The sequence below is a fragment of the Tachysurus fulvidraco genome, chromosome 24 (assembly GCF_022655615.1).
Source record: "Tachysurus fulvidraco isolate hzauxx_2018 chromosome 24, HZAU_PFXX_2.0, whole genome shotgun sequence".
Taxonomy (NCBI): Eukaryota; Metazoa; Chordata; class Actinopteri; order Siluriformes; family Bagridae; genus Tachysurus; species Tachysurus fulvidraco.
Genome location: NC_062541.1, coordinates 14,246,066 through 14,273,621, shown reverse-complemented (window position 1 = coordinate 14,273,621; position 27,556 = coordinate 14,246,066). Strand labels below are relative to the sequence as shown.

The 27,556-nt window shown below is 41.5% G+C and overlaps 1 protein-coding gene across 3 annotated transcripts in view; it reads right to left on the bottom strand.

Moving 5' to 3' along the window:
• Positions 1–6,876: 6,876 nt before the first annotated feature.
• tnrc18 (trinucleotide repeat containing 18) overlaps positions 6,877–27,556 on the bottom strand; it is a 58,346-nt gene continuing 37,666 nt past the window's right edge. For all 3 annotated transcript variants that reach the window (XM_027148468.2, XM_047808127.1, XM_047808126.1), the window contains exons 18-30: positions 25,544–25,780; positions 24,353–24,732; positions 23,878–24,000; positions 22,884–23,019; positions 21,362–21,479; positions 15,509–15,584; positions 14,947–15,055; positions 14,361–14,477; positions 13,943–14,101; positions 12,379–13,664; positions 12,014–12,250; positions 11,812–11,886; positions 6,877–11,710 (exon numbers count right to left, since the gene is read on the bottom strand). In XM_027148468.2, the coding sequence (XP_027004269.2) occupies positions 11,504–11,710; positions 11,812–11,886; positions 12,014–12,250; positions 12,379–13,664; positions 13,943–14,101; positions 14,361–14,477; positions 14,947–15,055; positions 15,509–15,584; positions 21,362–21,479; positions 22,884–23,019; positions 23,878–24,000; positions 24,353–24,732; positions 25,544–25,780 (3,260 nt within the window). In that variant the 3' untranslated portion in view covers positions 6,877–11,503. The remainder of the gene's footprint in view (positions 11,711–11,811; positions 11,887–12,013; positions 12,251–12,378; positions 13,665–13,942; positions 14,102–14,360; positions 14,478–14,946; positions 15,056–15,508; positions 15,585–21,361; positions 21,480–22,883; positions 23,020–23,877; positions 24,001–24,352; positions 24,733–25,543; positions 25,781–27,556) is intronic.

Genomic DNA, 27,556 nt, shown 5'->3' with positions numbered 1-27,556 from the left:
TGCATATCGTAATCTCCAGCCCTGCAGATACAGCACAGTTGGGCATCTACCTTAATGGATGCTGAGCTTCAGCGGTATTGTGGTTAGCCTGCTGCTCTCCAGATGCAACACTCCACACTCTAAACTCATCATTCACTTTTGATAGAGGCAAAACAGAGCCGGAAGCAGGATTACTAAAAAAAATGAATAAATAAATCCAATGCACTTTGGAGAGGCCGGCACATGTCACCACTTCTACCACATTCGGGTTCATTCGGTTGCCTGCATTGATCTGGACAAGCCTGAAAATCAGGGGCAGTTACTGTGAAATTTCACACCATGTTCTAAAGTGCTTTGCTATTACCACAGTTGGTAGCATTATATTCTGTACAACAATGGAGAACGATTAAAAATCAATAGTTCCACTGATGGATCGGCCTTTTTGTGGAAAAGTGCACTGCTGTAAAAAGAGTTGATAGAACATCACAGTGGTCATCTAGCAGCAGGGATCAAGGAGTTGGTCCCATCCCTTCCCTGCTTGGCAGAAGAAAGAAACGCTGTTTCAGGGATTTTTCTCCATGTCATAATTTCTAGTATATTAACACACGTTTTGTATATTATACAAAACAGCATAGAAGCTAAAATGTAGACAGCAATAGTGGTGTATCTGTCCTTGTCTCTGTACTAGAGGTGCATCCTGATGGCAAGAGGTAGACGTCCTGCTGAGCTCAATGAGAACACAAGCAAAGCTGTGGAGAGGGCATCTGTTTAGACACTTCACTGAAGCAGGTCTTTAGGTTGTTCTGCACAACAGGCTTTACCTTACCTGGCTTTGTCTGAGATGAGGGAGCCATCATGTGCTGTTTTGCACAGGAGGAAGTCAGAGAGCCGGTTCCTGCAAACGGTCGTACCTGAGCCCCTGCTTTCAGATGCATATTGATTCTATGGCTCAGTCAAGCCCTGTTGAAATATTCTCCCACATCAGGTTAGGGGAATACTGCTCATTAAAATTCAAAATCATTTCCAACAGCTTTCCTGGGTGTGGGAATTTACAGCATGCCTTTATATCTGCATATTAATCTGCACACAGGGAACGGTTAGAAGCTTGTGCTGCATCATTAGTGAGGAGTTGTGTTTTGGTTGCGTATGCATTGTAATTTCTTTTTTCTTTTTTTTTTTGAGATACATTTGTCAGATTAAATAATTAGAGCGGGGCACGGCAAATGGTGCACACAAATTTGCTTATTTTTAGGCAGTTTTTTGTCAGTCATTAAAAACAAACATTTTTTTTTTGCAATTTCAAGGGAGGAGTAATAAAAAGGAAATGGAACAAAAAGCAGGAGAAAAATATTCAAATGTGGAAATCACAGCATCCACCCCCTGCTGTGCAAGTTGGCTAGTTATAATAAAGCCTTAGGATTTTTCATTCTAAATGCATGTATGCGGCTTCTTTTTCGCTTGACAGATGGTTGTACAGTATCTCAAGCGTACTGTGCCACCATTCTCTGAAACAAGGCCAATTCTCAGTCAAGATGCAAATTAAAACTGACTGGAGATCATCCAAGCATGGAACACATACAGTGTTCCTTCAGAAATTGGGCCCTTTAAATGGGTAGGTCTCAACATCAACATTTGTCTTTGTTTCATTCAGAAAGCTTCAATCTGATATGCAGTAGTACAGGTCAGCCTTTTGCTTCCAGCAGTTTCTCTGCCTTGAGCTCCTTCTATGAAAACCATGGTGCCTTTTGATGATCATCCCTGCTGCTGTTAAACCATTATTTATTCCACAGAATAAAAAATTACACCTAAACATACCCTGGCATCATTGGTGTACTGTATGTGGTGTGGTGTGGTCGAACCCCTACAGGTCCACAATTAGTGCTGCTGGCATAGATTTTACGGATTATCCATCTAGAAGTCACTGGTTTTTCTCCAAAACAACAACAACAAAGAAACATGCATGTAGAGCCTGTATTAAAACCTCGCCTCGGCATTGCGGACACGCTTGATGATTCCATATATTGGGCCGATGGTAATTTGTTAAGAGCAGGTTGATGAGTAAGCAGAGGAAAACAGCGTCCTCCTGTCTGATCGCTGTAGAAAGCTCCATTTTCTCCTCTCACTCCCATGTACTCCTAGCAATCTCTGTGTAAAGTGTGCTACAGGATTTAAAGGCGGTCATAATGGCTCTTGATCAGAAAAACTGCAATCACCTGCTGATATTTCACCTGCTTTAGTACTATGTTCAACAGCCTTATTCCTTTAGTAAGCCAGAGCTGAGCTTTTGGGTTTTGTGTTCTCTTCCATAAGTCAACTATGACAAGCTGGCCTTGCTGTTTTAGTATTGTTGCTGATAGTGAAATAGGAGGGCGCATGAGGCAAGGCTACATGTTCAGCATTTCAGCCGAAGCACTGGGTCGGGCAGCATGCCACATTAAGCACTCAGTATGCAGCTATTGCAATACAGACGCTTTGTAATGAAAGTGGACCGCACTCGTCACTTAACAGGAAACCATGAGGAACCCGATGCCAATTCCCTAAATCATTTCAGCGTGTAGAATATTTCACCCTAAATTGCTGTTAGAACATATGCTGCTAATAGCTAATGCGAGTTCACATGCATACATACTGTCATGGTCAACACATCTTTGCATGTATCTGGGTAGAGCTGAATAAATGTCCTTCTACAAAAGAATGCTGAGGAATAAATTGGAAGCGCTTGACTGCAGATTTCATTATGAAGCCTGCTGATAAGGGCAGTGCTTTGAGGGGTGAATAATGCACACATACCACGTCAGCCAAATCTGTTATGCTTTATTCCAATCGTGCTTTATGATTCGACGGTGTGATCCATTTGCACTTCCATTTCAATCCAATGTTGTAATCTCTGGGGAAAAGAGGAAGAGTAAAATATCACAACTGGTCATTTTGGCTTTCTGATACATTTGAGCATTTTCACCCAGCTGCAACATTACCGGTGTGTCCTGTGTGTGTCTTTTTCGTTACTGAATGAAAGCTCTGAGACTCAGTGATGGCCCAAATGAGGAGGTAGGGCACTAATGTATCTGCATGGTAGGGTATTGGAATAAAAACATAAACGACCCTCTGGAGAGGAGATGGCAAGCACTACACACATTTTGTCTTCAGTTTTGCTCTCTGCCATCCACCCATCCACCAGCAAACTCCTCCACACACACTCATCAAGCTTCATTGCCCACAATTGCCTTAATGACAGACAGTAACAGCAATTCCCTCAAGTGAGGTTACGATTTGAACACAGACCTCCCTGAGGCTTTTTGTCCTGTGGTGTGCACTGCAGTTGGAAGACGGTGGTCAGAGACATCCATCTGGTGGTGTCGACTTTTTGCATCACCATAAATTTTGGCTCCTGCAGGGGACTGGTGGGTGGGCGGGAGGAGAGATATGAGCCTTGGGCCCCACAGAGGCCTTCAGGTCCTTAGAAGAGCTCAGCCACTCACACACTGTCAGCAATATATATCAGACGAAGAGTCCTTGAATTGAGAGGGGGAAAAGAAAAGGATATGGAGGAAGAAATGAAACAGAATGTGAGGGCAATTCAAACACAGTTTCAGGATTTCCAAGCTGGCAATCTTTTCCATTTCATACCATCTTCACACTTTGACCCAATATAAAACTACTGTATGCTTTCACACAGCTAACAGAGTCCACATCCAAAAAAGATCTCTATCTATTGACGTTATGTGTTTCAAGCACTACGGTGCATGGCCAATGAATACAGCCAAGTCATGTCTCAGTCTAAAATATGTGTTGTGACAGAAACTCCCCACTTCCACATGGAGGCCATTTCATGAATGACTAGTCATGATGAAACACAAAATGGTCTAAAATATATGGAGCAGAAATGCACAGAAATCATCCATTTTGGTGTAGACTGAGTCAGATGGTGTTTCTTCTGAGAGCTCGGTGTGACTCAGACCACAGGATGCTGTCTGCAAATCCCAGTATCTACACAGAGCACGCTTTAATTGTCCTCTGCCTCAATTTACTAAACGAGCTTCCCAGCTAAATGACTCCTGAATTATTTAACGTCCCAGTGGGCACATCAGTTGAAAAAATGCTGGCAAGATGTCTGTTTCTGACATCATTTGCTGGCCAAATAGTGGTCAAATTAGGTAGGGTTTTTTTTAGATGCCATTTCTATGATATATTGCTTCCAAGCTAATTTTATGTCATTTTAACTTCATTGTTATTTTGTTTTGCACTTTTTGGCCAACGTACAGACTCCATTACAGAAACACCTACACATAACTATTGCAATTTATCTTTATTAATAATAAATAATAGATACTTATCTGCATCTAATCTGATACTAAAGTATTCGCCTGACAAGTTTCACGGTTTATAATTTAATATTACAATTGACGAGCAAGAAAAATACACACAAAGACTAAAATATAAAAGAAATATTTCAACATTTACTTCACAAATGTACTGATTTTCAGTTATTGGAAATAACACACCATACACAAGTGGTATGAGTTATAGAATAATAACCTTTATAAAATATTGTGGTGTGCAGACAACAAAGCGGTGACTCAAGGAGAAAAAATCTATCTATCTATCTATCTATCTATCTATCTATCTATCTATCTATCTATCTATCTATCTATCTATCTATATCCTTATTGTAGATTTTCCTTTCATTCGTTATCTTTCATATATCAAAGTCTAACAATACAGTAATATATATATATATGTGTGTGTGCCCTGCGATGGGTTGGCACTCCATCCAGGGTGTATCCTGCCTTGATGCCCGATGACGCCTGAGATAGGCACAGGCTCCCCGTGACCTGAGAAGTTCGGATAAGCGGTAGGAAATGAATGAATGAGAATATATATATATATATATATATATATATATATATATATATATATATATATATATATATATATGTGTGTGTGTGTGTATATATATATATATTACTGTATTGTTAGACTTTGATATATGAAAGATAATGAATGAAAGGAAAATCTACCATAAGGATATGGATAGAAGATATAGAAAAGGTATCATTGCGTAGATCCTCCATGCACTGGAACGCCAGGGATTTTGTTAGTAGGAGTTTCAATGATGAGTCCAAAATCTTCCAGAAGTCTTCAGTTGTGTTGGATGAATCTGGTGAACATTAAGGCTATGACATGTGCTGTGGGTGTGGGCGGAGTCATCCTGGAAGAGACCACGCCCATCAGAATAGATGATCGGTTATCAGAACTACATAGAGACTTTCCTGCACTGTCACATCTGTTCTTCTTGACACATCACACTAATGCTGGCATCATACTGAATTTGTACTACTGAGTACTGACATCATACTGAGCAAACTGACTCAGGTCTTTGTGTACAGATGTCAGTTTTTCTTTTGCGAAACACAGCCAGAAAATCAATCTTTCTGACTGAAGCTGTTGCCATTTACCACCGATATGAAACCTTTGTCAAAGTTATTTAGATCTACCTTTAAAAAAAACCCACCACATCCAATATAGGACACACGACTGCAAATAAATTCACACCTTATCGGTTTTGTATTCTAGGCTAAAATCTATCTTTTTATTATCGAATATGGTCCTACTGATTTTGGCCTTTCGACATTTCCATAAATGACACTCGATACAGAGTAAAGTATGTTTTGCAAAAAGCATCAGCTGAGCCAGCTTTACTCCAGTTAATACGGAGTGTAGCATAGTGTGCAGGATGGATCATGGTGTCATATTTGCCTTCTGATTAATACATTAACAGATTTTCATAAACGCAGAGAGCAGTTTTGCCTTTCGATTGCTGTATTACTCTGTACTATACAAGTATAAATATGTCCTTCCCCCTGAGCAAACTCATCTTTTCGAACTGCCGTCATTTCCACGCTCTGTGGATCGCATTACTGAACCAGAGCTGCGTTTTCCCCCTGTAGCTTCTCTGTTCTTAGTGCTTAAGTGATCATTTACAGCTGAAACATTCAAATTTTCACCTCACCTGCAAGTAATATGGGATTTTTTTAAAAAAAATTTGCATTCAAAATAGAAAGAGGAAACAGCAAGAAAAGAGGAAGGATTAATCTCAGAGGAATATGTTCATATCAGAGGGAGTCTCTGTGTTTGTTAAACAGTTTCCAGTTATTTCCAAGCTTTTCATGTTTTCAGACATGAACGTTGGCCAATCTTTACTCAATTATTTACCCAAAATAAAACTCAGTAATATGATGGAGCTTAAAGGATTTTTTTTTTTTTAAAGCAAGAGTTCAGCATTGTAGTCAGCCAAATCTTTAGCTTTGTTCGGTTATAAAATGTATTCGTGTGATTTTTTAAGGAAAATATTGACACACGCTGAACTGTTCTGAAAAGAAAACATATTATAAGAAATATTCTTCAGCTAATGTGCTAGTTCTAGGTGTTTTAGCTGTAAAAGAATAACTTCCCTGTTGAAAGAGTGGAAATGCAATTGTTTTCATAATCACACTAAAACTCGCCCAAGATAAAAAGTGTGAATCAGAAAAATGGCATAAAATGTTGTTGTATTAGAGGTCTGGCTTGTACAGTAAATGCGCTGTGGAGGGTTACAAGAAGTCACTTTTACACCATATTAACAGAGTTCTCTCTCATTTTCTCACTGAATGATACGGTTGAACATTCCAGGCCACATTTAGTCCCTCCATCCTCTTCCAATAATCTCCACTCTTCTCTTCTGGGAAGGTTTTTCACTAGATGTTGGGAGTTTGGTTGTGGATATTTGCAGGTTACACAACAAAAATAAAGTTCCTGAAGACCAGAGTCATTTTCATGATGTTTATTGATGGACTACAAAATTCGGAATTCTAAAAGAACTGGAAAGAACACTGATTAAAGTTTTTTATTTTTTTGTTAAAAAAAAAAAAAAAAATTAAAAAAAAAAAAAAAAAAGAAGTGAAGTTTACACACAAGTCAACAGTTATCTTTAAGTGACTGGATGGTACATTTTCAAAAAAGTGTATGCTTTTATATATTTTTACAGGATTAAATGTGTGTACAAATATATCCCCCTCTCATAAGGACAATTTACAAAACTTTGATGCTTTTACAAAAAAAAAAACAACCCAACAACAACAAAAAAATCCATCGTTTTAAAACTATAGCTTTTTTATTTCCGTGTGTAACAGGACTTTACCAACGCTGACGGACCAGCAGACCCAGACCAGTGAAGGACCAGCCTCCAGTCCGCATGCTTACTCTCTCTAACAATCTGTATCCCTCCCTAGCAGCTACCTCAGAGAAACCACATTCAGCAGTATTGCACATTAAAAGCATGGAGGACGATTGTTCTGAGAGGGGGGAAAGTGAATAGGTAAAAAAAAACAAAAAAACAAACCCTGACGAGATTAGAGACAAAATGCGAAAAGGCTGACAGAATCATGCAAAACAGCAAGACCTGTAGAGATGCGTCTTTGCTATACAAAGAGCTTTTTCCCTCCTAATAAGCCAGTTCATTTATTATAAAGAGACGGTCGTGTGTGTGTGTGTGTGTGTGTGTGTTTATATATTTATATATATATATATATATATATATATATATATATACATACATACATACATACATACATACACACACACACACACACACACACATATACACACGTCCCTGAACACAGAGCAGAAGACACTTAGCGACTAGCTCACTTTACATAACGTCTACCAGCAGAGGCCACTGTCTCTTTAAACGACCCGAGCGTGGGCTAAAGGGAAGGACATCTCACACTGTGTTATACTCACAGCAAGCGAAACAGGGAGGTGATTGCTCTGCTCTAATATTATTCCTAGATGCATAAACTCTTATTTCTACAACATGCAGACAAAAATATTCTAAAAAGTGCTTTACAGCTTGACTCAAGCTCCAAGTAAACGTTTATTTCAAGGGGCACTTAAATTGTACAACTTCCTAAAAGACAAATATCTTACATTATTAATAATAATAATAATAATAACAATGATAATAATAATAATATTAAATGGATATTTGACTGAGTTTTGGACCACGATTGCATGCTCAGTGTCGTTTCATCCAGATTTCAGGTGACTTAAAGATTATTTGGCACCAGTTTAGTCAGCTTTGGGTGTTACAAATCATCAAACCGGAAGAATCAGAAAAAACTCTTACAAAGTCAGAACCTGATACAAAGATAGAATATACAATTTACCTCAAAGACCACAAACAATGATTTAGATGTTAAGAAATAACCTATTGAATATCAACAAGATATCATCTCTTTAAGAGAGATTGGCCAATGTTATATATGAAACGATGGGGGGGAAAAAAAAAGATGCTTTCAGACAATATAGTTTCTCTCTACGTATGCAATATGCAATAGTGTCGATGTATATTTACAACAACTTCAGAAATACTGAGTAGGCCTTAATTGTGCTGGGTTTCAGAAATCCCAGATGTTTCTAGTGTCCAGTTCCTTCTTTATCTCTTTTTCTCCCTCTTCCCCTAAAAGCAAATTGGAAGCTGATGGAAGAAAGGCTGAACTTGATTTTGGATGTTCTGGTCATAAGTGGCAGTAAAATACAAGCGGCCATGTGAAAGGCTGTCCCGAATCTTTCCTCCTATAAAGGATAGTGATGTGTACAGAACTGGGTGGTTTATCACTATCCTCAAAGCTCATTCAGCTGCATAGGTGGCAGCTTGAATTGATATGGTAATTGTCCACACCCTCTTAGCAGAGCAGAGACCCCGGGAAGCAAGTCGAGAACGGCCTAACCAAAGGGGATTAAAAAAATCTATGGTGAAAAAGTGTTAGAAAAAAAGCAGGGCAAAAATCAGCTGGAGAAAACAGAAGAGGTAGAAGACAAATGGCGAAGAAGAGATCTGAGCGTTTAGGAAGCAAATATAAAAACTCTCAAAAGAATCCACTTCGGCTCGTACACACCAAATTTACCCCATAATCACAACCTTCAGGCGCCGACATTGGCAAACTAATATATTGGCGGCGTCATCGTAATCGAAAAAAAGTCCAGACATTCTCACGAGGAACACTTTCCAAAATACATGCATCATTCTGGACATAAAAACATGTCCAATATTTAGACATTGAGACTTACATTCAATCGTTAGACCAATACAGAAGGCACAAATAAACAAAAATATATATATATTTTTTTAAATCGAGTGTTGATAGACAGAATCAAATACATTGATTGGTCTTGATTAAGGGAGCAGAGAATAAACAGCCTGGTCCTGTATTGACATACATGAGAGTCTCTGGTGACGTCTGACTCTGTCTTTGGAATACAAGATCAGCAAGACCGATCTACAAAGAGCAACATTCAATCCCTGTAATTAGACCAAAAAGAAATACCCAGCCTCTGAGGGACTGGGCTTAAAGGGGAATTCTGATTTTCTAAATGACTGTACAATTCCCTCGATGAGAAGTAAACAGTCATGTTGTGTGTTTAGATGAGAAACGGTTCAGGCAGGTTTGTTGTTTAGATAAACCAGGAATCCTACAGTGTTCACAACAGTGTTATGAGATCGACTAGTAAAGCCACTGCATTTGTATATATATTGCTATATATAATAAGTAATAGTGCAAAAATGGTGATTCATTTATGGAAATGTTTTTTTTAGTACCGTTTTCATTAATACATCATACATTTTTGTACACAGGATGTGGCTATATGAGTTAGGGGGTTGTGCTTGCATGCATGAGGAACAGTAGAGGTAAAAGATAAAATAATAGGTGAGAGACAGAGACAGAGAGAGAGACGGTGTGCATTTCTCATCAAACCAATCAGAGTGACTGTTTACACACTCGACAAGCTGCGATGGTGAAATATTTGGGGCAAAAACAAGACTTGTCGTACTTTCCCCTGAAAGTATTCTAAGCATAGGCAAAACAACAACCGTGTGCAAGAACGAGAGAGAAACAGACGGGGAAAATACAGAAAAGCTGATATACAGTAGCTTTCATCAGAAGAGCTTCTCCAGTCTCTCTCACTCTCTCTGAAGACTCTCTAATGTCGCTTTGCTGTGCTGCTCTGCTACTAATACATTCTAACAAAGTGCTTTTATGCATGAGATGTAATTGCTTTTGGAAGGAGGAGATCGGGTTGAGGGATAAGAGGAATGCTTTAAAAAGAAAGCAAAACAAGAAACACACACACACACGCACGCACGCACACACACAAGTTTGCTGAGGGCCTGAAATAGTGGCAGGCTGACCAGGTGGTCACCGCTCCGGACAGCTGGTGGCCGAGAAAGATGCAATATATCGTCTGTGTGAAATGTATCAACGTCACCTGCACTGGGGATTGTCAAAGAACATTCATCTAACGAGTAACGGGAAGAGTAGTATATTAAGTGCTTTCTGTTTCAAAATGCAAAAAATTGGACAACTGGTCTGAAAACCACCAGGTCCTGTAATAGCGTCCTTGATATTTCGTTTAAAATTACATTGCATGGTCAATGTAGTGGGTGTCTAAGATTCAGAGTTCAGTAACAATTTCTGAGATCATCATAATCGAGTTCCTGATTTACCACTTAATTTTCATCTTTGATTCACAGTATAATAAAGCTCTCACTTTAAAAAAAATACTTTCACATAAATCTATTGTACACGAAAATAAAAATGTGGGTATATCATGTATAGTGTATGTACAATTGTAGTTATCTGTACAACGGTTTAGACCATGACAGCGTGTGACTCGTACAGAGAGCCCTTTCTGCCTCGCTGGCTAGAAGACAGGCCTGAATAAATATCCCGATAGATCTTTTGGGCTGGAAAGGTGACTCACTTTCCTGCGAGCAAACACTCTGTAGCGCAGGAAGAGTGCCAGTGTCAGAACGTCTGCAGCTTTAAGAGTCCAGGTTTGAATCAGCTGTCCAGGTTCATTAGCCGGCTGTCGGCGTGTTGAGTTCCAGCCCAGTTTTACCAGGAGGTTGCTGGACAGCAGAGTGCTGGTACGCATAGCTTCTCTAGATGGATAGGAGTAGTAAGTGTGACATGTCCTGTCAGCTTAAATTACGTCCAAACAAGCCGGGCCCATAAAGCTGGTAGGTTGCAGCCCTCCACCTCCAGCAAATTCAGGTCCACTCCTGCAATTTGTGTTGCATCAGTTCCCATTCTGATGCAGACATGCTAGAGAAAGAAGAGCTCAGCTATGCAGATATGTTTGACCTTGAAGACGTGCACACTCATTTCTTTCTCCGATTTGTTCTCCGTGCTTACAGTATGTCATTATATCAGAGCTGGAACTTTTTCCCTGCGTTAACAGGTTAGACAACACAACTCCACATATGCCTTCTCCACATACTTTAACAGACTGCTTATCGCCATCATCTGGAATACCATGATCAGTCTCGGTCCTCATATCTCGAATCCGAAGGATGGTCTCGTTCAGGAACGTTACCGTGATTTCGGTCCACCTGGAAAGGCTCCAACGTTGATCTAGCGCTCGGTCATCTTCTACAAAGATCTGAGCTCATTCCTGCGGTGTAGCGGGCTGAAAAAAACACTCCTCAGCAGATGACAGGAACACCGTCAGTGTTGAAAATCATACCAGTAGTGGGTTCATAAGTGCCAGCTAGGTAGTAGAGGTCCTCACTGTCCTGGTACTTCTTAGTTTTAATCATCTGTTCATACTGCTCCAGGCTAACCACCAAGCACTTGTGAGAGATGGTCTGAACATCGTTCTCATCCACGTGAGAAGACTGGTACAGAGCCCGCTGTAAAGGGGAACAGATTTCACATTCTTACTCTTGACACAAAGAACTATATTATTTTTGGGGAGGGATGTGGCATTATGTTACTGAATAAATACACTCACCTCCATGAAATCCTTCCTCTGGTTGGATTCCTGCAGAACAGCGGCAAGATTCCTTCCAGACATCTGATCCCAGTTCTGTCAAGAGAAGATTGGAAAAATATGTCGGTGTTTTCAGTCCTACAGGTGAATTTAAAATGTAATATTCATGCCTATAGTGTAGAAGAAATACAAAAGATCCTGACTGATAAGTAGGAAATGTAACCTTTTTGTCATGAAGTTTCTTTCCAGGGTTGGTTTCCTCAGGGTGGTAGAACCATTTAACACGAACCACCATGTTGTTTCCCCAAGACTCCCACATGCTCTGGATGTGACCAATAAACGGAAGATTAGGCCGTCCGGCAGACAAAAAAACGGCACAGTCTCCAATACGAATCATTTCTTTGCCTCGCATAATGGCCTTATAGAAGAGTTTCTTTGCTTTGCCTTTCATTCCCCGTCTCTGAAATAAAAAAACAACAAAAAAAACACAACTTTTCATTGCGAGTTCATTAAAGACCTAATAAAAAAGCAGTGTGTATTTCTTAAACAAAATAATAATCAGAACTTTCAAGAACTGTCGAGACTAACCTGAGTAGGCTTCCCAAACCATTTCCACAGTTGTCTGGCTGGGAGGAACGCAGAAATCTTGGGTCTGTTCTCCACAGAAGGCAGTCTCTGCCTCTTAGCCAGCTCCTTCGTAGTGGGCAGGTGGATGCCCTCTCTCCTTTTAGGTCGTCCAACGCTCTTCTTCACTTTCTGCTGCTTCAGTTGCTTTGCCTGCTGTTTGGGAAGAGCTTGCTCATTCTGGACCATGGGTGTGGTGGGCGGGGACTCCGTCTTCACCTCTGGTTTCTCTTCAACATCTTCATCTTCATTCTCTGTTGGAGGTTGCTCTTGAGGAGACAAAGGATGGGGCGGCACAGGAGCCTCCTCGTCCGAGCTACATGAAGACTCCTCGTCACTGGTGGTGGAGGACGAGGAAGATGATGACGACGACGAATTAAATCCAGCCGTAGAAGAGGAGCTACTGCTGGAAGAGCTGGAAGAGGTGGGGCTAGAGGCACGGGAGCTTGAGGAACTGCTGTCCTGTTTTGTCTTCGTCTCCTGGGACGTTCTCCTTTCCTCTTCTCCATCAGACTCCGAGCTGCTGCTACTGCTGCTGCTACAGTTTTCTGATTGAGCTTCCTTCTCCCCTGAGCTCTTCACACTTGGACGGCTGTCTGTGCTGCTCCCCAGCTTATGGATACCGTAGGTCACCACGCTGTCCGTGTTAATCGTCTCAGGCTCGGTCTTGGGCTTCAGTGTTTTATCCGTCGGGGTAGTGGAGGTGACAGCAGTGTAGTTAACACCCATTACGGCTGTTTTATTGTCTCTCTTTGTGCAGTTCTGTTCCTCCATCATCATCAAGGCTTTGGTCTTCTTGGTCTTGGGGGACATCACACCCTCATGGTCCAACTTGATCAGGATCTCTGTCTGAGGCTGTTTGCGTTGGGTTTTCACCCCATATGCCGCTCCTTCGTCTTCGCTCTTTCTGACTCTTTTGACAGCCTTTGCCTTCCCACTCTCGTTGTTGGACATAAAGGAAGCTAACGAAGACGAAGGGTCGTTATAGAGATCGACAGAGAGAACTTTTCCATAAAGCGCAGATGAGTAGACAGACTTCGGCTGAGAGTGTACTTTGGCTGGGGGTTTGGCTACAGCAGCTTTCTTCTGGCCTTCAGCAGGTATGGGAATAGAGGAGTTGGTTGTGTTGGCAGGCTGACTCTTCCTGCCTAGCAGTGGGCCACTTTTCTGGGTGGTAAGGGGTCTCTCCTGCACTGGTCCAGGGGCTGATTGGTCAGGTTTTTCTTGTTCCTTTTGAGCTAGTTCAGGCTCTGGAAAGTAGAACAGGGAGGAGTTTAATGTGATTCAACACATGACCTACATGGAATGCAGTGAAGCTAAAATTGTCCCTATTCTGCCAAGAAGCCTTTCTCTCCCCGACCACAAACAAATTACTTAATGAAATAAATGTCTTTGGAACAAAAGGGGATATTATGGGTAGTTTCATGGGTATTAAGTCCATTTCTTTTTCATTTGACTAGAGAAAAAAAAAGGCAGCTATCAGAAACTTTAAGATTTCACAATGTCTAAAATAAGGTAGATAAATTACCAGGTTTGGGTTTTGGTTTCCTTCCTCTACCCTTATTCTTTGGAGCAGAATCATCTGTGGTTTTGGGGCTTGAGTCTTTGCTCTCAGAAACATCCTTACTTCCCTTCCGTGCTCGCTTTTTCGTACTAGCCACCAAGAGAGCAGGGGACGGCTCTGCACCTGTACGGCAAACAAAAAGACGTTTTTTTTTTTTTTTGTGCCAAAGAACACAATCTTCACAACACAAAACACTTAAAGTGCTACATGAATACATACACTGACTAGTCACGAGCTAGAAAAAAAAAAAAAAACGCTGTTCAAACCTCAAGAGCAAAAACAAACAGAATCAGTGGCTGCAGGGACTCCAACCCAAACAGTGTTCTTATACAGGCAGTTAGCATAAATCAAGGTTTGTCCCACTTCCTGAGAGGACACTCACACTGTATCTTATAGTCAGGAGGCAGCAGTCTAATGTGAGAGAGTGGAATACGGCCGGTGTCTCCATCGTCAAACTCTACGGTTATCAAATCGTCCACATCGTCCATATCAGGACTCCCTGCAGACATGGAAAAATGAGAAAGATTGATACGCAGCACCATACATCTCCTTAAAAGTTTTCAGGTGCTTCTTAAGGGCCCTTTTTATTCTCATCTGCTGACAGGAGCAGTAGTTACAACCTCCATTTAAGTTTTTTTGGACAAGCCTGCAGTTCTCTCTTGACTCAGTGGGAGGGAAAATAAATAATAATTGAAGCAGAGGGCTGCATGAAGCTAACCACATCATCATTCATTCTTGGCCTCTGTACTCTCCCACCTCCTCTGGCAGGCGTGCTAGCCTTGGCTAAAAGCTCCAGATTAAAGAAAATTAAACAAGAATCTGCCCTGAAAGGTTATATGTGCAGAGGACAGAAAATACTTGTGCTTTTTTTTTTGCAGTTTAGAAAGGTTGAAGTTAGACAGTATGTCTTTATAAAACACGATGGTCAATGCCATTTTAGTTAGCGTAAAGCACTTTATTGATCTTACCTCTGACCACGGTGCCTGGGTAGAGGCAGCGGTACTGTTGGCTCCAGTAGGCTGCAATTCGTGTTCCCTGAGGCAGGTATCTCACAGAGGGGGGCTTAACGTCGATAATCTGTACGACGTGTGCAGAGGGAGGGGAAAAAAAAAGGGACTATTTTTACATTCTGAAAGAGACACTGTAATTTAACCTGTATGCAGGGCACAGGGGCTGCTGCTTATACTAATACATGCAGAATGACTCATGCATCATTTTCTGGCAACGGATCATTTCTCACATATACAATCAATTCTGAAAGTGCTCTTGGTCGCTTTTGGCCGAGCTTCTGCTTGCAACGGTCAATTAAAAGGGAAAAGGTGGTAGCTGAGAGACTCACAGCCTAAACCAACACTCGGTATAAGTGTAGCAAATCCTGAGCAGCAGGACACAAGGTTTCTAAGGAAGTCCTATATCCTGTGTGTGCATGTGTGTGTGTGTGTGTGCACGCCCCTGGCCATGTTGTGTAGTAGGTACTAGGACACGCGTGGGGCTCGTTAGTGACCGGTAAGGACAGTGTACTGTACTGACCGCCTCCTGCAGCAGCTGCTCCAGGCAGTAGATATGAGGCCTGTTACCCCGTTCACCCTCAACCACCACGCTGTATCTGCAAGACATAAGGCACAGTCATTAACACACAACCCGTCAGTCTCTACTTGACAGCCGAGACACCAAGTGACCTAAAAAAAACAAAAAAACAAAAAAGAAACCTCACAAAAACAATGGCCACTACAAGCCAATCTACTCAAACTTTCCACAGATGTAGAAATATACAGAGTAAGCACCAAACACACACAAGAATCATTTTAAACAGCCCAAATGAGAACAGCCACATTTCCCACAAGTCTGCAAAATATTAACAACAGACCAAAAATAAACCTGCTGACAAACACTAGATGTTTTAGTGCATAAAAAGGGACATTAAACCGAGAGACTAAAACCCAGGTGGGCTGTAATGGAACGACAGACAAGACCTAACCACCGAGTCAGAGCTGAGACGGTCTCGAAATGAAGGCAGGGCTCCTTTAAGGACTAGATGTGTTGAAGCCCTTTGTTGCCAATAATCAATGAATAGATTCTAATTTTCTACACTTCTTTCCCCTCGACCAGTCTATGGACTATATATATTGCAGGAGGCCTGTGATGCATGGCATGCTGACAGAAATCAGGAGGATAAACTCGAGTCATCTCTTTTGCTGTTAAGAATTCAAGAGTGTTTGGAATAAGCAAGTCAGAGAATTTTCTTTTCCTATCATATCATCGAAACAAAATGGAAGCTTACAAAAGGGAAAAAAGAAAATAAATAAATACATTTTGCCTGCTCAAGAAAAGCAGAAAGCTGCGCCAGACTGAGTCACTGTGTGGGAAGCGATGGCTCTAAAGTCAGAGGACTGTGTGGAGACTTCTGGGATATTATTACTGCGGCCAAACAAATGCCTTTAACCCTTGGAAAAAAATGTTTTGGTTTTTAAAACAAGGAGCCTTCCTAAAATTAGAGCTTATTATGCAAACCTCAATGTTCCACAGCAGATCGAGCAGATATTTATTCTGTTTTTACTGACAAAACCTACTAAGCTCCTGGGATATAGGACTGGTTACTAGGCACTAATGACTGATCCTAATCTGTATTGTGTATTGTGCACGGTCATCTGATCACGTCACTGCAGTGTACAATGCATTTTAATGTGATTATTCAGTAGAATTTATAGTTTATACGAGTATGAACCATAGAAGATACAGCATGCACACCGCCTCCATAAATCAGAAGTCGACTCTGTGTACGTGCCTCTTTTGGTGGGAAGGTTTGGGGAAGAAGATTAGATTAGAAGCAGCCTGAACTGTTTAAAAATCCCGACCATCAAATCAGGACCCGCTCTCATCTGGATGCATAAAGGTACTCGCATTTCCAGCATGACCCAGAGCCAGCTGTCAGACCTGCCTGTCAGTGAGTGGCAGTGCTATTACTGAGACATGGGTCTGTGTGGATACTGAGCTCCCCTCTTCCTCCCCACACACACACTCCCCAGAGCCAGCTTGAGGGGGTAGGCGAGCTGCTAGGAACAACTGATTGCTTGTGTCTGGAGGCTTAGGGTAAATTCACACCAGCTGCTCCCTGACAGGAGAAGGTGCATGATTGGGCTCTGGCCCTTACAAGCAGAGCTAAATCCAGCCTCCTTCATGCTTTACAGTGGAATGGTGTGGATTTACAAAAAAAAATTATTATACATGACTACACTAATGATTCTAAATATAAACGTTTGAGTTTCATAATGCTTCATTTCATTCCGTGGTTTGAGAATTTCTAATCGTTCACAACCCCCCGGAATGTGGTACTGCGGTCAATTGTGAACCGTAACGTTTATACATTAAAATATTCACCTGAATAGGAATAAAAAGGAACCGCTTTTGAGAGGAAGTGCAAATTTTCACAAATCTTATTTCTGCACAGCAGGCCAGAGCTTGGAGTCAGAGCACATAAATAAGGAAAAAAAAAAAAGAAATGAAAAGTCACCGAAGGATGGACGGAAAATGTCAAATTAGTTTCCCATTACCCATAAATAACAGGCTGCAGCCATTAGCCCGGCCATCACATCACATGCATGACAATGGACCTGTCAGCAGGCTTTTCTGTGCTTAACACGCAGGGGAGACACGGCTACTTTTCTTCCTTCCCCCTGGATTTCAGTCCTAATTCAACACTGACCACATTTAATTACTGACTCGGCAATTGAACAGCATGTGGTTATGGATATAGCGACGTCCTCAAGGAGGTTGCGTATAAACTGAGAAAAAGAACGAAGCTGTGAATAGAGGGTCAGGTTATTCACACCTTGACATTGAATAGAGTTAACGAATGCGGGCGCAGGAATATAAATAGCAGCCGTACACACACCTACAGGGCCTGGACGGACCGGGTGACAATTCTGGATGCATTTATGTTGTGCTGTAACACATGGCACAGCACAGCAGACAAGCAATCTCTTAGTAGCACCTTGTTCTCACTCTCTCAGCGGATATTAAATCTTCCACAACCGGTTCTCATGGCCGTACAAACCGTGTTCCTAGAAGAGTGCAGCTAAAAGCCTGAAAATCAAACACTGCCTTGCGTAAAAGCTCTTTTCCCTCTGACACAGAGGAGAATCATTTAGCACCATACAAAGACAGGGAAAGAGCAGAAGGACACACACACACACACAAAGAGAGTGTAGTGCACACACACACACACACACACCACACACAGAGAGAGAGAGAGAGTGTAGTGCGCACACACACACACACCACACAGAGAGAGAGAGAGAGAGAGAGAGAGAGAGAGAGAGAAGTGCACACACACATGGAGAGAGAGTGTAGTGCACACACACACAGAGAGTGTAGTGCACAAACACACGCACACGGCTAACCCATTTCCACACACGTTCATAAACCAGCTCTCCGACACACATGACCAGCATCCCATGCTGCCATTATTTCCATCAGTCCACATTATTTTTTTTATTACTATTTTTGCCAGAACAAAGTACACTGAAATTATTCAGTGGCAAAAAGACACATACAAAAGCATCCCCTTTTCACTTTTCCCTACCCAAACTGAACCTCCCATATGCTGAGAAAAGAGATAGATAAAAAAAAACAAAAAAAAAACCCACAGTAAAAATGAACCGAAGAGGGGGAGATGTCACAGAGGAAGGGGTACATTCTTCTCTATATACACTATTAAAATGTCCTATGTCTTGTAAAACTCCGCATCTTTAAAATCGGTTTTGTTGCATAGTGGCAAAGACTCCAACGGTTATTTGACATAGACACAAAGCTCTTCAAAGATTTCAGGACACATTTTGATCGTTTCCAAAAGCACACGGCTACATTTGAGGCAAATCCATTTTTTGATGCGACAGCATGACATTTAACGTCTCGAGAAGTTTACAGAAGCATCACAACAAGACAGATAGATTCTCAAGGTACTACATGTGCAATTACGGAGAGGATTTCAGTACTGAATCACATGGACCGGGTGCAGATCGCTCGGTTAATACTGTTTAAATGCAAAATGTCGTATCAGCAGAATGATCAAGTAAATAAAAGATATACAAAACATGTCCGAAAGTATTTGGACACCTGACAATCACTCCTACTGTATATGTGGTTCCTCTCTGAACTGCTCAAACTGAAGAGTTGTAAGAGCATATTCGTCTAAAAGGTTACCAGGAAGACATGGATTCCTGCAAAGAGCCCTGATTCTTACTCAATCCCACTGAACCTCCTCACTCTTCGGGGGTTTTTACACCTGGTCACTTCATGTGTTTTCTGTGATCCGATAGCTATCCGATGGTAAAAAGACCAGGTGTAAATGCCCTCTGAAACGGTTTCGAGACGGATATAAATCCGATCGCTCAAACCCCTTCAGGAGGAGGTCTGGGACGCGTTTCAGATGAAACTGGACAGGTGTAAATGAATGTGGTTGTTCGAGCCACATATGTCAGCGCTATACTTCTCCCAAACGGAAGTACATCACTCGCGAGTCGTGCATCGCGCCAGAAACAAATACGTTTTCCCACCAGCGCTGCTCAGATCTTTCACCCAGGCGTCTCGTTGGGTCTTAAAATGCACTTCTGCGAAAATGCAGCAAACAGTAAATGCTGTTTTTTGTAGCAACCACATACACCAAAGCGTGTTCCATTTCAATTACCCCGGAAATGAGGTAAAATATATTTGCATATTGGGCGAGAGTAGAAAGATCGGATCGATACCCGATTCGCCGAGACGCATTTATGTGGCCTAATGTAAATGGAACAGTTTTAACAAATCAGACAGCTATCGGATCAGAGAAAACACATGAAGTGACCAGGTCTAAAAAGGCCCTTACACCATCAGTGTCTGATCTCACTAATGCTCTTGTAGCTGAATGAACACAAATCCACACAGACTCGCTCCAACATCTAGTGGTAAGTCTTCACAGAACAGAAAAGTGAAGTTTATAATAACGGAAAAGAGAATAAACCTGGAACAGTGTGTTCGACAAGCGCATACTCTGGCATGTTGGTGTTAGTGTTATTGTACTAAATCTGTTAAATATAAGCTACTGAATTAGATTTCTGTATTATCTTTGTACTTTGTAATTGTCCATGTTATCAACACAAGCGAGACATCGTAGAATCTGCACTGCGTGTTCTTAATAACAGGTCTGAGATCGAGGCTCATCACACCACTTGAGTAGTGTTCATCTCGAACGTTAATAAAATAAAGTATAAAACATTGTGTTATTACAAGCAAATCATCAGCAGTTCGTTGGGGTGATGCCGTTATCCCCAAAGGTTGATTATTTCCCAAAGAGAGCACCTTCTAGAGTGTTTTATTCCACTTGTAACTCAGCAATCTGCCAGGATTCTATTTTTAAATGAATGACTGTGGACAGACATCTGCATGACTATTAAACACCAAATAAACCGATGAATAAACAAACAAACAAACAAACAAACAAATAAAACACATGTAGAAAACTTCACTATAACATCTACTTTCTGTTTTAATAAACATTTTAAAGTTTATCCTGAGTGCATCCACCATTCATGGAGCGTCCTCCATTCTGGTACCTGTGAAGTTGATGTTACCATAGCAACGATAACATCTGACAGCGAAGTGGCACTGAAGCCACTCCGATGCTCGCTCAGTCCCTTTCTCGTTTCGAATGGACTACTTAAATTCCAGCCCTCCTGAGCACCATCTGACTCCAGGGGATGGTTTTTAAAACTACGCACACACACACACACACACACCCCACACAGACACAAACACACACTCCAACTGCTGTGTATCCCACAGCTGCCTGCTTCAGATACAAGCCAAAAACTGACCTGCATCCACCTACCTTGGAGCGTGGTACAGAGCAGGGTGTGAGAAGTGCTCTATCTGAGGCTCTAGATTAAATATAAACACGACCAACACATCTTCAACTAAAACAATACACATCCAATGAAGAGGAAAACCTCAGAGCATCGGTCATTAAAGCTCCTTGCTCTGAACTTCAGAATCATCTGAATGCATGTCTAAAATTGTTTTTGGCAGTAAATAGAGGATTTTGAAAGCCTCAAAACGCTGCATGTTATTTACCGATATACACAACCAACAGGCTGTGAAAGAGAAAAAAGAAAAAAAAAAGAATATAAATAAATAACAGAATAACCACAATGTACAAGGACAAGGCCTTTGAGGACAACTTTTAATACCGCTATATACTTAAATTGTCTATAGTCAGCCTTATGCCACTGGCAAAAACTGGCTCAGTAAGCAGTTTACACTGGAGCTAATTCATCAGTGACCCAACACTTGTAGGACAGAACCCCAGAAAAAGAGGGTAAATGGGATGGAGGTGAGGTGAGGACTTACATGTCAGGTGAGTGGACAGTGTTCACGTGGCCGGCGTACAGCAGCTTGTCATCCATAGGGATAAGGACACGCAATCCGTCCTGAAGCTCATCCTTATTGAGCACACAGTTACGAGGAGCTGCACACACACACACACACACACACACACACACACACACGAGAGAGAAATTAAGCAAATCTGTCTTTGTTCAACGCATTAATCACTTAAACACACCAAATGGTCCCATCCCACCCTAGTGCTGTCCATGAGGTAAAGTCCAGGTGCAATAACATTCGCCGATGCGCATTACCGCGTACGATATACCACAAATGCGATCCAGCTGAGTCAATTGTCACAATTTTAACGGTGGATTAAAACAAGCGAGGGCGTGAAATTACACCCGCCTCCTGTCACTCAAAGCCGTCTGCTTTTTAACAGCGTGTGGCATCAAAAAAAAGAGAGCAATTAAACAGACAGCACGGCTATGAAAAGATCTCAAACAAAGACAACGTTTAAGGTATAGAGCTCTGTACAGACTCTGTGTTAACAACCTTTTCGGATGACCCCATCACAGTCAACAGCAAAGATATCGAAGACCGATATCCGCTTGCCGTTTCGTTAGAAGCTGCCAAAAGCAAAAACAGCAGCCAATCCCAGGCACACTCTTGTACAAAGTGCTAACATTAAGCTGGATGTCATTTGTTAATTAGATAACCGTCAGCTCAAAGCAATTGATGCGTTTTGAGCTAAATGAGAGGAGATCTCACATGAGATAGACAAATCACAACTGAAAACAGAGGGCTGGGAAAACACCATCAGATTACAGATAATAATAATAATAATAATAATAATAATAATAATAATAATAATAATAATAATAAAACGACCTGCATCTCGGAAGCAAACCTTATATTTATATATAAACTACATCCCTGTGCTGAATATAGACAGTGTGATTGTAGACCATGTCCAGTATCATGCCTTATTTGACCAAATATGCTTGACTGCATTTGCATAGCAAATACTATCCAAATGTGCACAAATGTTTTTTTTTTTGTCTCAGCTGATGACTGAAGGAGTATTTACCAAACTCAATGTACCCTCTTAAAACCCCTAGATCTTATTTTAAAGCCAAACTCAAAGCCAAAAATAACCTCGTGCCATATTTCTTAATGAAGCACTGTATTAAATTAAAATGTCTCGTTATTATATTCTCTATCGCTATAACAGATAAAACAAAATATGTTGTGGGGATGAATGAAACGTCCAGTTCAGGGACACAAATAGATTTATGTAGAGAAAGGAAGAAAGAGCTAAGATCAGATGTAAGACGAGATCTTAAGCTGCACGTTTAAATACAGACTAAATGAATATACTGTAATGGAATGATGTCACTGCCACGTGCATTACAGAGTGCTTCCGAATTTAGCTGGAGTGTTTAGTGCAGCACAATAATCCAGTGACCTGAGACAGATGTTCGTTTGTTAAATGTGAACGTACGTTTGTGTGTGTGTGTGTGTGTGTGTGTGTGTGTGTGCTCACCAGGGGTACAGGGTCTTTCAGTGCTCATACGTGGGTTCTCGTCCTCTGAGAAGCTGCTGTCCTGATTAGGTTCGAAGTCTTCATCGGCAGCCATGCTCTCCATCAGTTTACTGACAGCACCACCTTTTCCTCGGGCCTACACACACACACACACACACACACACACACACACAATAAGACAACTCACACAATAAGACAACTCACACAACTAAACTGGAAACCGTTGTTCGTTTAATCCCAGCAACCTAACTCCACTAGTGAGGTGAGAATTGATTCAGAGAAGCCATTTAGATGAGGGCATGATGCTCAATTCTCAATTTTAAAAAGCGTAAGCCCCCCAGAGAAAAGCAGACATTCTCTGCATGCTGCATTACAGCTTAATTTAAATAGGAAGAAAAAATCAAAAATAAAAATGAACACGGTCAAATACGAAAGCACGCTCTGCATTGTGTATACCAGAAAAAAGAACTAAATATAGATCACTAAACAAGAGGTAGTGGGAGAGCAAAATAGATGAAGGGAGACATCCTTCAGTAATTAGGCTTGTTGTTCTCTCTGTAATTTTCCTTGCCGTGGATATTCAGAGCAGGCTTGAACAGCAGGTCATGCCTGGCCAGGCTCATTCAAATACAAGCCATTTCCCAGCAGGCCACAGGAGGAGCCTGCAGTCTGCCAGGTAAAAGTGTTCAAATCCCTCTCTCCCTGGTCCAGCCCTTGTCTTGCTCTCTACACCCACCCAATCAACTACAAGCGCTGCACAAAATGGTCATTCTTTTCAAATATTTATCATCTGATCTCTTCTATTTGCACTGTGAAAAATAAAATAAATAAATAAATAACCTGCCTTATGCTGCATGAATCATATGCTTTGCATCAAAGGCAGTGGCATTAAACAATTTCCGAATTTAATGGCAGTGGTGGTTGTAGGGGAAGGCAAGGTGGTGCATTTTTCAACATTACCATCTTATTAGCAATGCAGAAAGGTGATGCTTACCTCTCTGGCTTTGGGCTTCATCTTGCTCTTGCGCCCAGAGCCGACCGAAAGCGATACGCTGTTCTCTGAGGGAGCGCTGGGGAGCGGCGGAAGACGCAGGGGGAGCTCTTTCAACCTCTTCTTCTGCAAAACACACACACATCAGAAGCTTTCAGAAAACGTAAACAGCGGTAACAGCCACACGCAAACCCATGACAGGACGCGGCATCTAATCCTACTGCAGAGCATCAGATGAGGAATCAGTTTTAATGGGCTATTGCGCTCAGAGCACTATTAAAAGGGCGAGGGAGGATATAGAAGAAGGAATAATGATGGCTGGTAATTGTAGCCTGGCAAGTTTCGGTCGTCCTTTTTGAGTCCAATAACAAGATATTCGCAGCAGGAGGTTTTCTTGTCACCAAAAAAAAAAGGAGCAGGCCTCCTGCTGCTGGGTTAGCATGCAGAGCTCAGTGTGAAGCAATAAACCAGCACCCACCTTTCCCAGTGCTTTCACCTCCTTGGTTTTTGGGATGTCCTTGGTGCCAGGCAGAGGTGTTTTGGGGACACGGGTCGATTTGGGCACAGCAGGTTTAGATGGAGAGATGGGTTTTGCCTGGGCGGCATCATGGAGAAAAATACGCTCACTTCTGCGGCGGATCCAGCGTTCTTCATCACTGCCTTCAGCCGAGAAGCTCACGTTGATTTCGGTTGAGGCTTTGGGCTTACGGCCGCGTTTTCCAGGGCTGGAGTCCTCAATCAGAACGCTGGCCGGGGGCAGCAGAGGGAGCTCGGGTGCAGATCTCTTACCATGCAACAGGGATGGGAACTTCCGGATCTTTACGTCGCTCTCAGAGTCGGTGAATTCAAACTCTGTACCTGTACGAGAGAAAGAAAAAAAAAAAAGAAGTGAATTATGGCCTTAAATAAACTAGTGCACTGGAACAGACATGACAACAAATGTTCCATCTAATGTACTCATTTGCTGCATTTTAGGTTGCGTTACCATGACAACCAAAAGTGTGCGAAGGTTTGAGTATAACAAGTAGCTGACATTAGTACAGGATGTTAGCTGTGGAAAACTCTGAGCCAAAAATATTTCGAAAATATTCTCAGTCAGCAGAAGGCAAACACACGCTTTTGTGTTGGGAGCTACACTTTGGCTGAAAATATAAACGACATTCTCCTTAGAAGGCTCATAAACATTCTAAAGAAGAGCGCATCTTAATTGTTCACAAATGTTTTGCATTATATGAGGAATGGATTTGGCCATTAATGTTTTTGTCATCAAGAGTCTTCCATGTCTTCAATTTCACTTGAGCGTAAACGCAGTAGATGTAAATTTATGACTCGCCACTGAAGGCTAGAGCGCCTCTTAGCATCATTTATCCACCGCTAGGACGCCTAGTGTTAGCTTAGCAGAATAGTGCTCTCTTTCTTTTAATACTTTTCCATAAACATAAGTGAAGAATTTGTTATCTAACATCAATCTGATTCCTAAACAAAATTCTTCAGACGGATTATAACAGTAGTGTGAGATTGTAAGGATTCTGGGGTCTTTGTGCAACCAGACTGGACACTTTTTTATTTACAAACAGCTATAGAATTACTGATTAGAGATTAAAATGTGGAAACACACTATATAAAAAGGCAAATACTTTGAGCCGTGTATAAAATGACATATGCCCACCTAGAAGATTCTGCCTCTCCTCTTTTTTCTTGGCTTTCTGTTTGGCCTCCAGCTGAACGAGGGACATGGGGCCTGAGGTAACAGGGCTAGGGATGGCGCTAGCGGCAAAGCGAGCAAGAAGACCCAGCCCGCTTTCCTCTAGCGAGGAAGAGCACAGGCCATTAATCTCATCCAGTTCATGGTCATAGTCCTCTTCATCGTCCTCATTCTCATAATCATCCCGTTCAGTAAAGTACTCTGTTTACAATGAAAGGAGAAGTGTTAAATGGCATTTACACCAGTATGACAAACTAAGAAAGCTAACAATCCATCAGTAAGCAGTAGCCTGCATGGAAAACATCATTCCTGTTGTACCATTCAACCTTATTTCATCTAAAATTTAAAAAGGATGGCTTTCATCACACAATTTTCTCTAAGTGCATATAAAACCATTAAAAAGATGAACATTCCTTCGAATGCCAAACCACTACCATCCATTTCTGTCTGTCACAGAGGACATCTTGTAATTTATCGCTATGGATACCACATTTCTCATCAGCCACATTAATCAACACGAATGACCTCCCTTTGATATATTTTCCTTGAAAACATAGAAACACCCACCCACTCCAGTAGATTACTGGTGATGACAAAGCGTGGCTTTTTAAAAGTAGTGATCTACCAGAGTCTGGGTGAGCAGCGTCACGCAAACAGCTTTCACACTTAGGCAAGCTGCATAAGAGGATTAACTTCAGTATGGACACTAGCCTTCTCAAAACGAAGAGACATTACAAAAAAATAAAAAACCCTCAGCTGCTCCCAAAACAGCTATGGCTATTCTGCTGAATGGACTCGGTCACTGGAAACAGGAAATAGGAGCAGCTTTAAAAGCACTGTAAAAAGCTAGATGTGGGTTACAGGCAGAAAGACTTACTAAGAAAGTCATCAATTATTCACAACCCTTTCAGCATGGAGCTTGTCTAAGCTGTTCAAGGAAGAGAAACTTGTCTGTAAAGGACTAACTGTAAGACAGTAGGTACCCACTTTAGCTGACCCCACCTCCACTCGGGAGGGAAACAGACGTAGAAGACGGAGACGCACATATTAATGCTTCAGAGCGGTTAGGCTTGCAGACAACAGACGTGAGCTTGTTAACATGTGAGGGAAAGCGTATGAGATTTAAAGCAGACAAACAAGAAGCTTTTAACTTGTTATAAATGTGGACAAAACAAAAACAACACAGGGTTAGAAAGACAGAACATGTCTGACGACAGCGGAAAGGGCTGGAACATGTAACATAGCAAAGGCAAGCAGAGGATGTGCAAGGGCAGAAGCAGGCTGGGCACATAAAGCAGGCTCTGTGAGGACAGACCTCCATGGCTCCTGGGGCTCTGTGGTTGCTGTGAGCCTTACTTGTTTGGGGACAGAGAGGAGTTTGGGCTATTAGCCGCCTAAGCCATGGTTATATCCCACTTCTTTCTCTCTCAGTCCTGAGATATACACTACTACACACCAGATAAAGACACACTAAGGTGTGAAAGAAAAACACAGCCTTAGCCTTTCCTCTGTAACCTTACTGTACATACAGTGAAGTAAGAAACACTTCGAGTTAAAAATGTCTGTATTTTTTATATTCACAGTAACACAGCCTATCATCATCATCATGTGTTCTTACAGCACATGCTGCACTCCACTATCCCAGTCGTGTAACAAGCGTGGTGCAGTAACCCACAGTGTTAAGTAATCAATCAACTGTAGACTGCAGAATTAGAGCCATCACCCAACTAAAGAAAATAATAAAATAGATAAATAAAAAAGCATCACCAAACTAACACAGCTAAGCAACCAGATTTAGACCTTACCTAAACGCACTACAGGCATAACCATGGCTTCTGGGCACGAAAGGTAAACGTGTGAGAATGTGTTAAAAGTTGAACATTTTTCTCTTATTGACCTGACTTAAAGGAAAATAAAAAATTGTATTGTTTAATGCAATGTAAGCAAGCACAAATTAGTAGGAAACTATTAAATCGA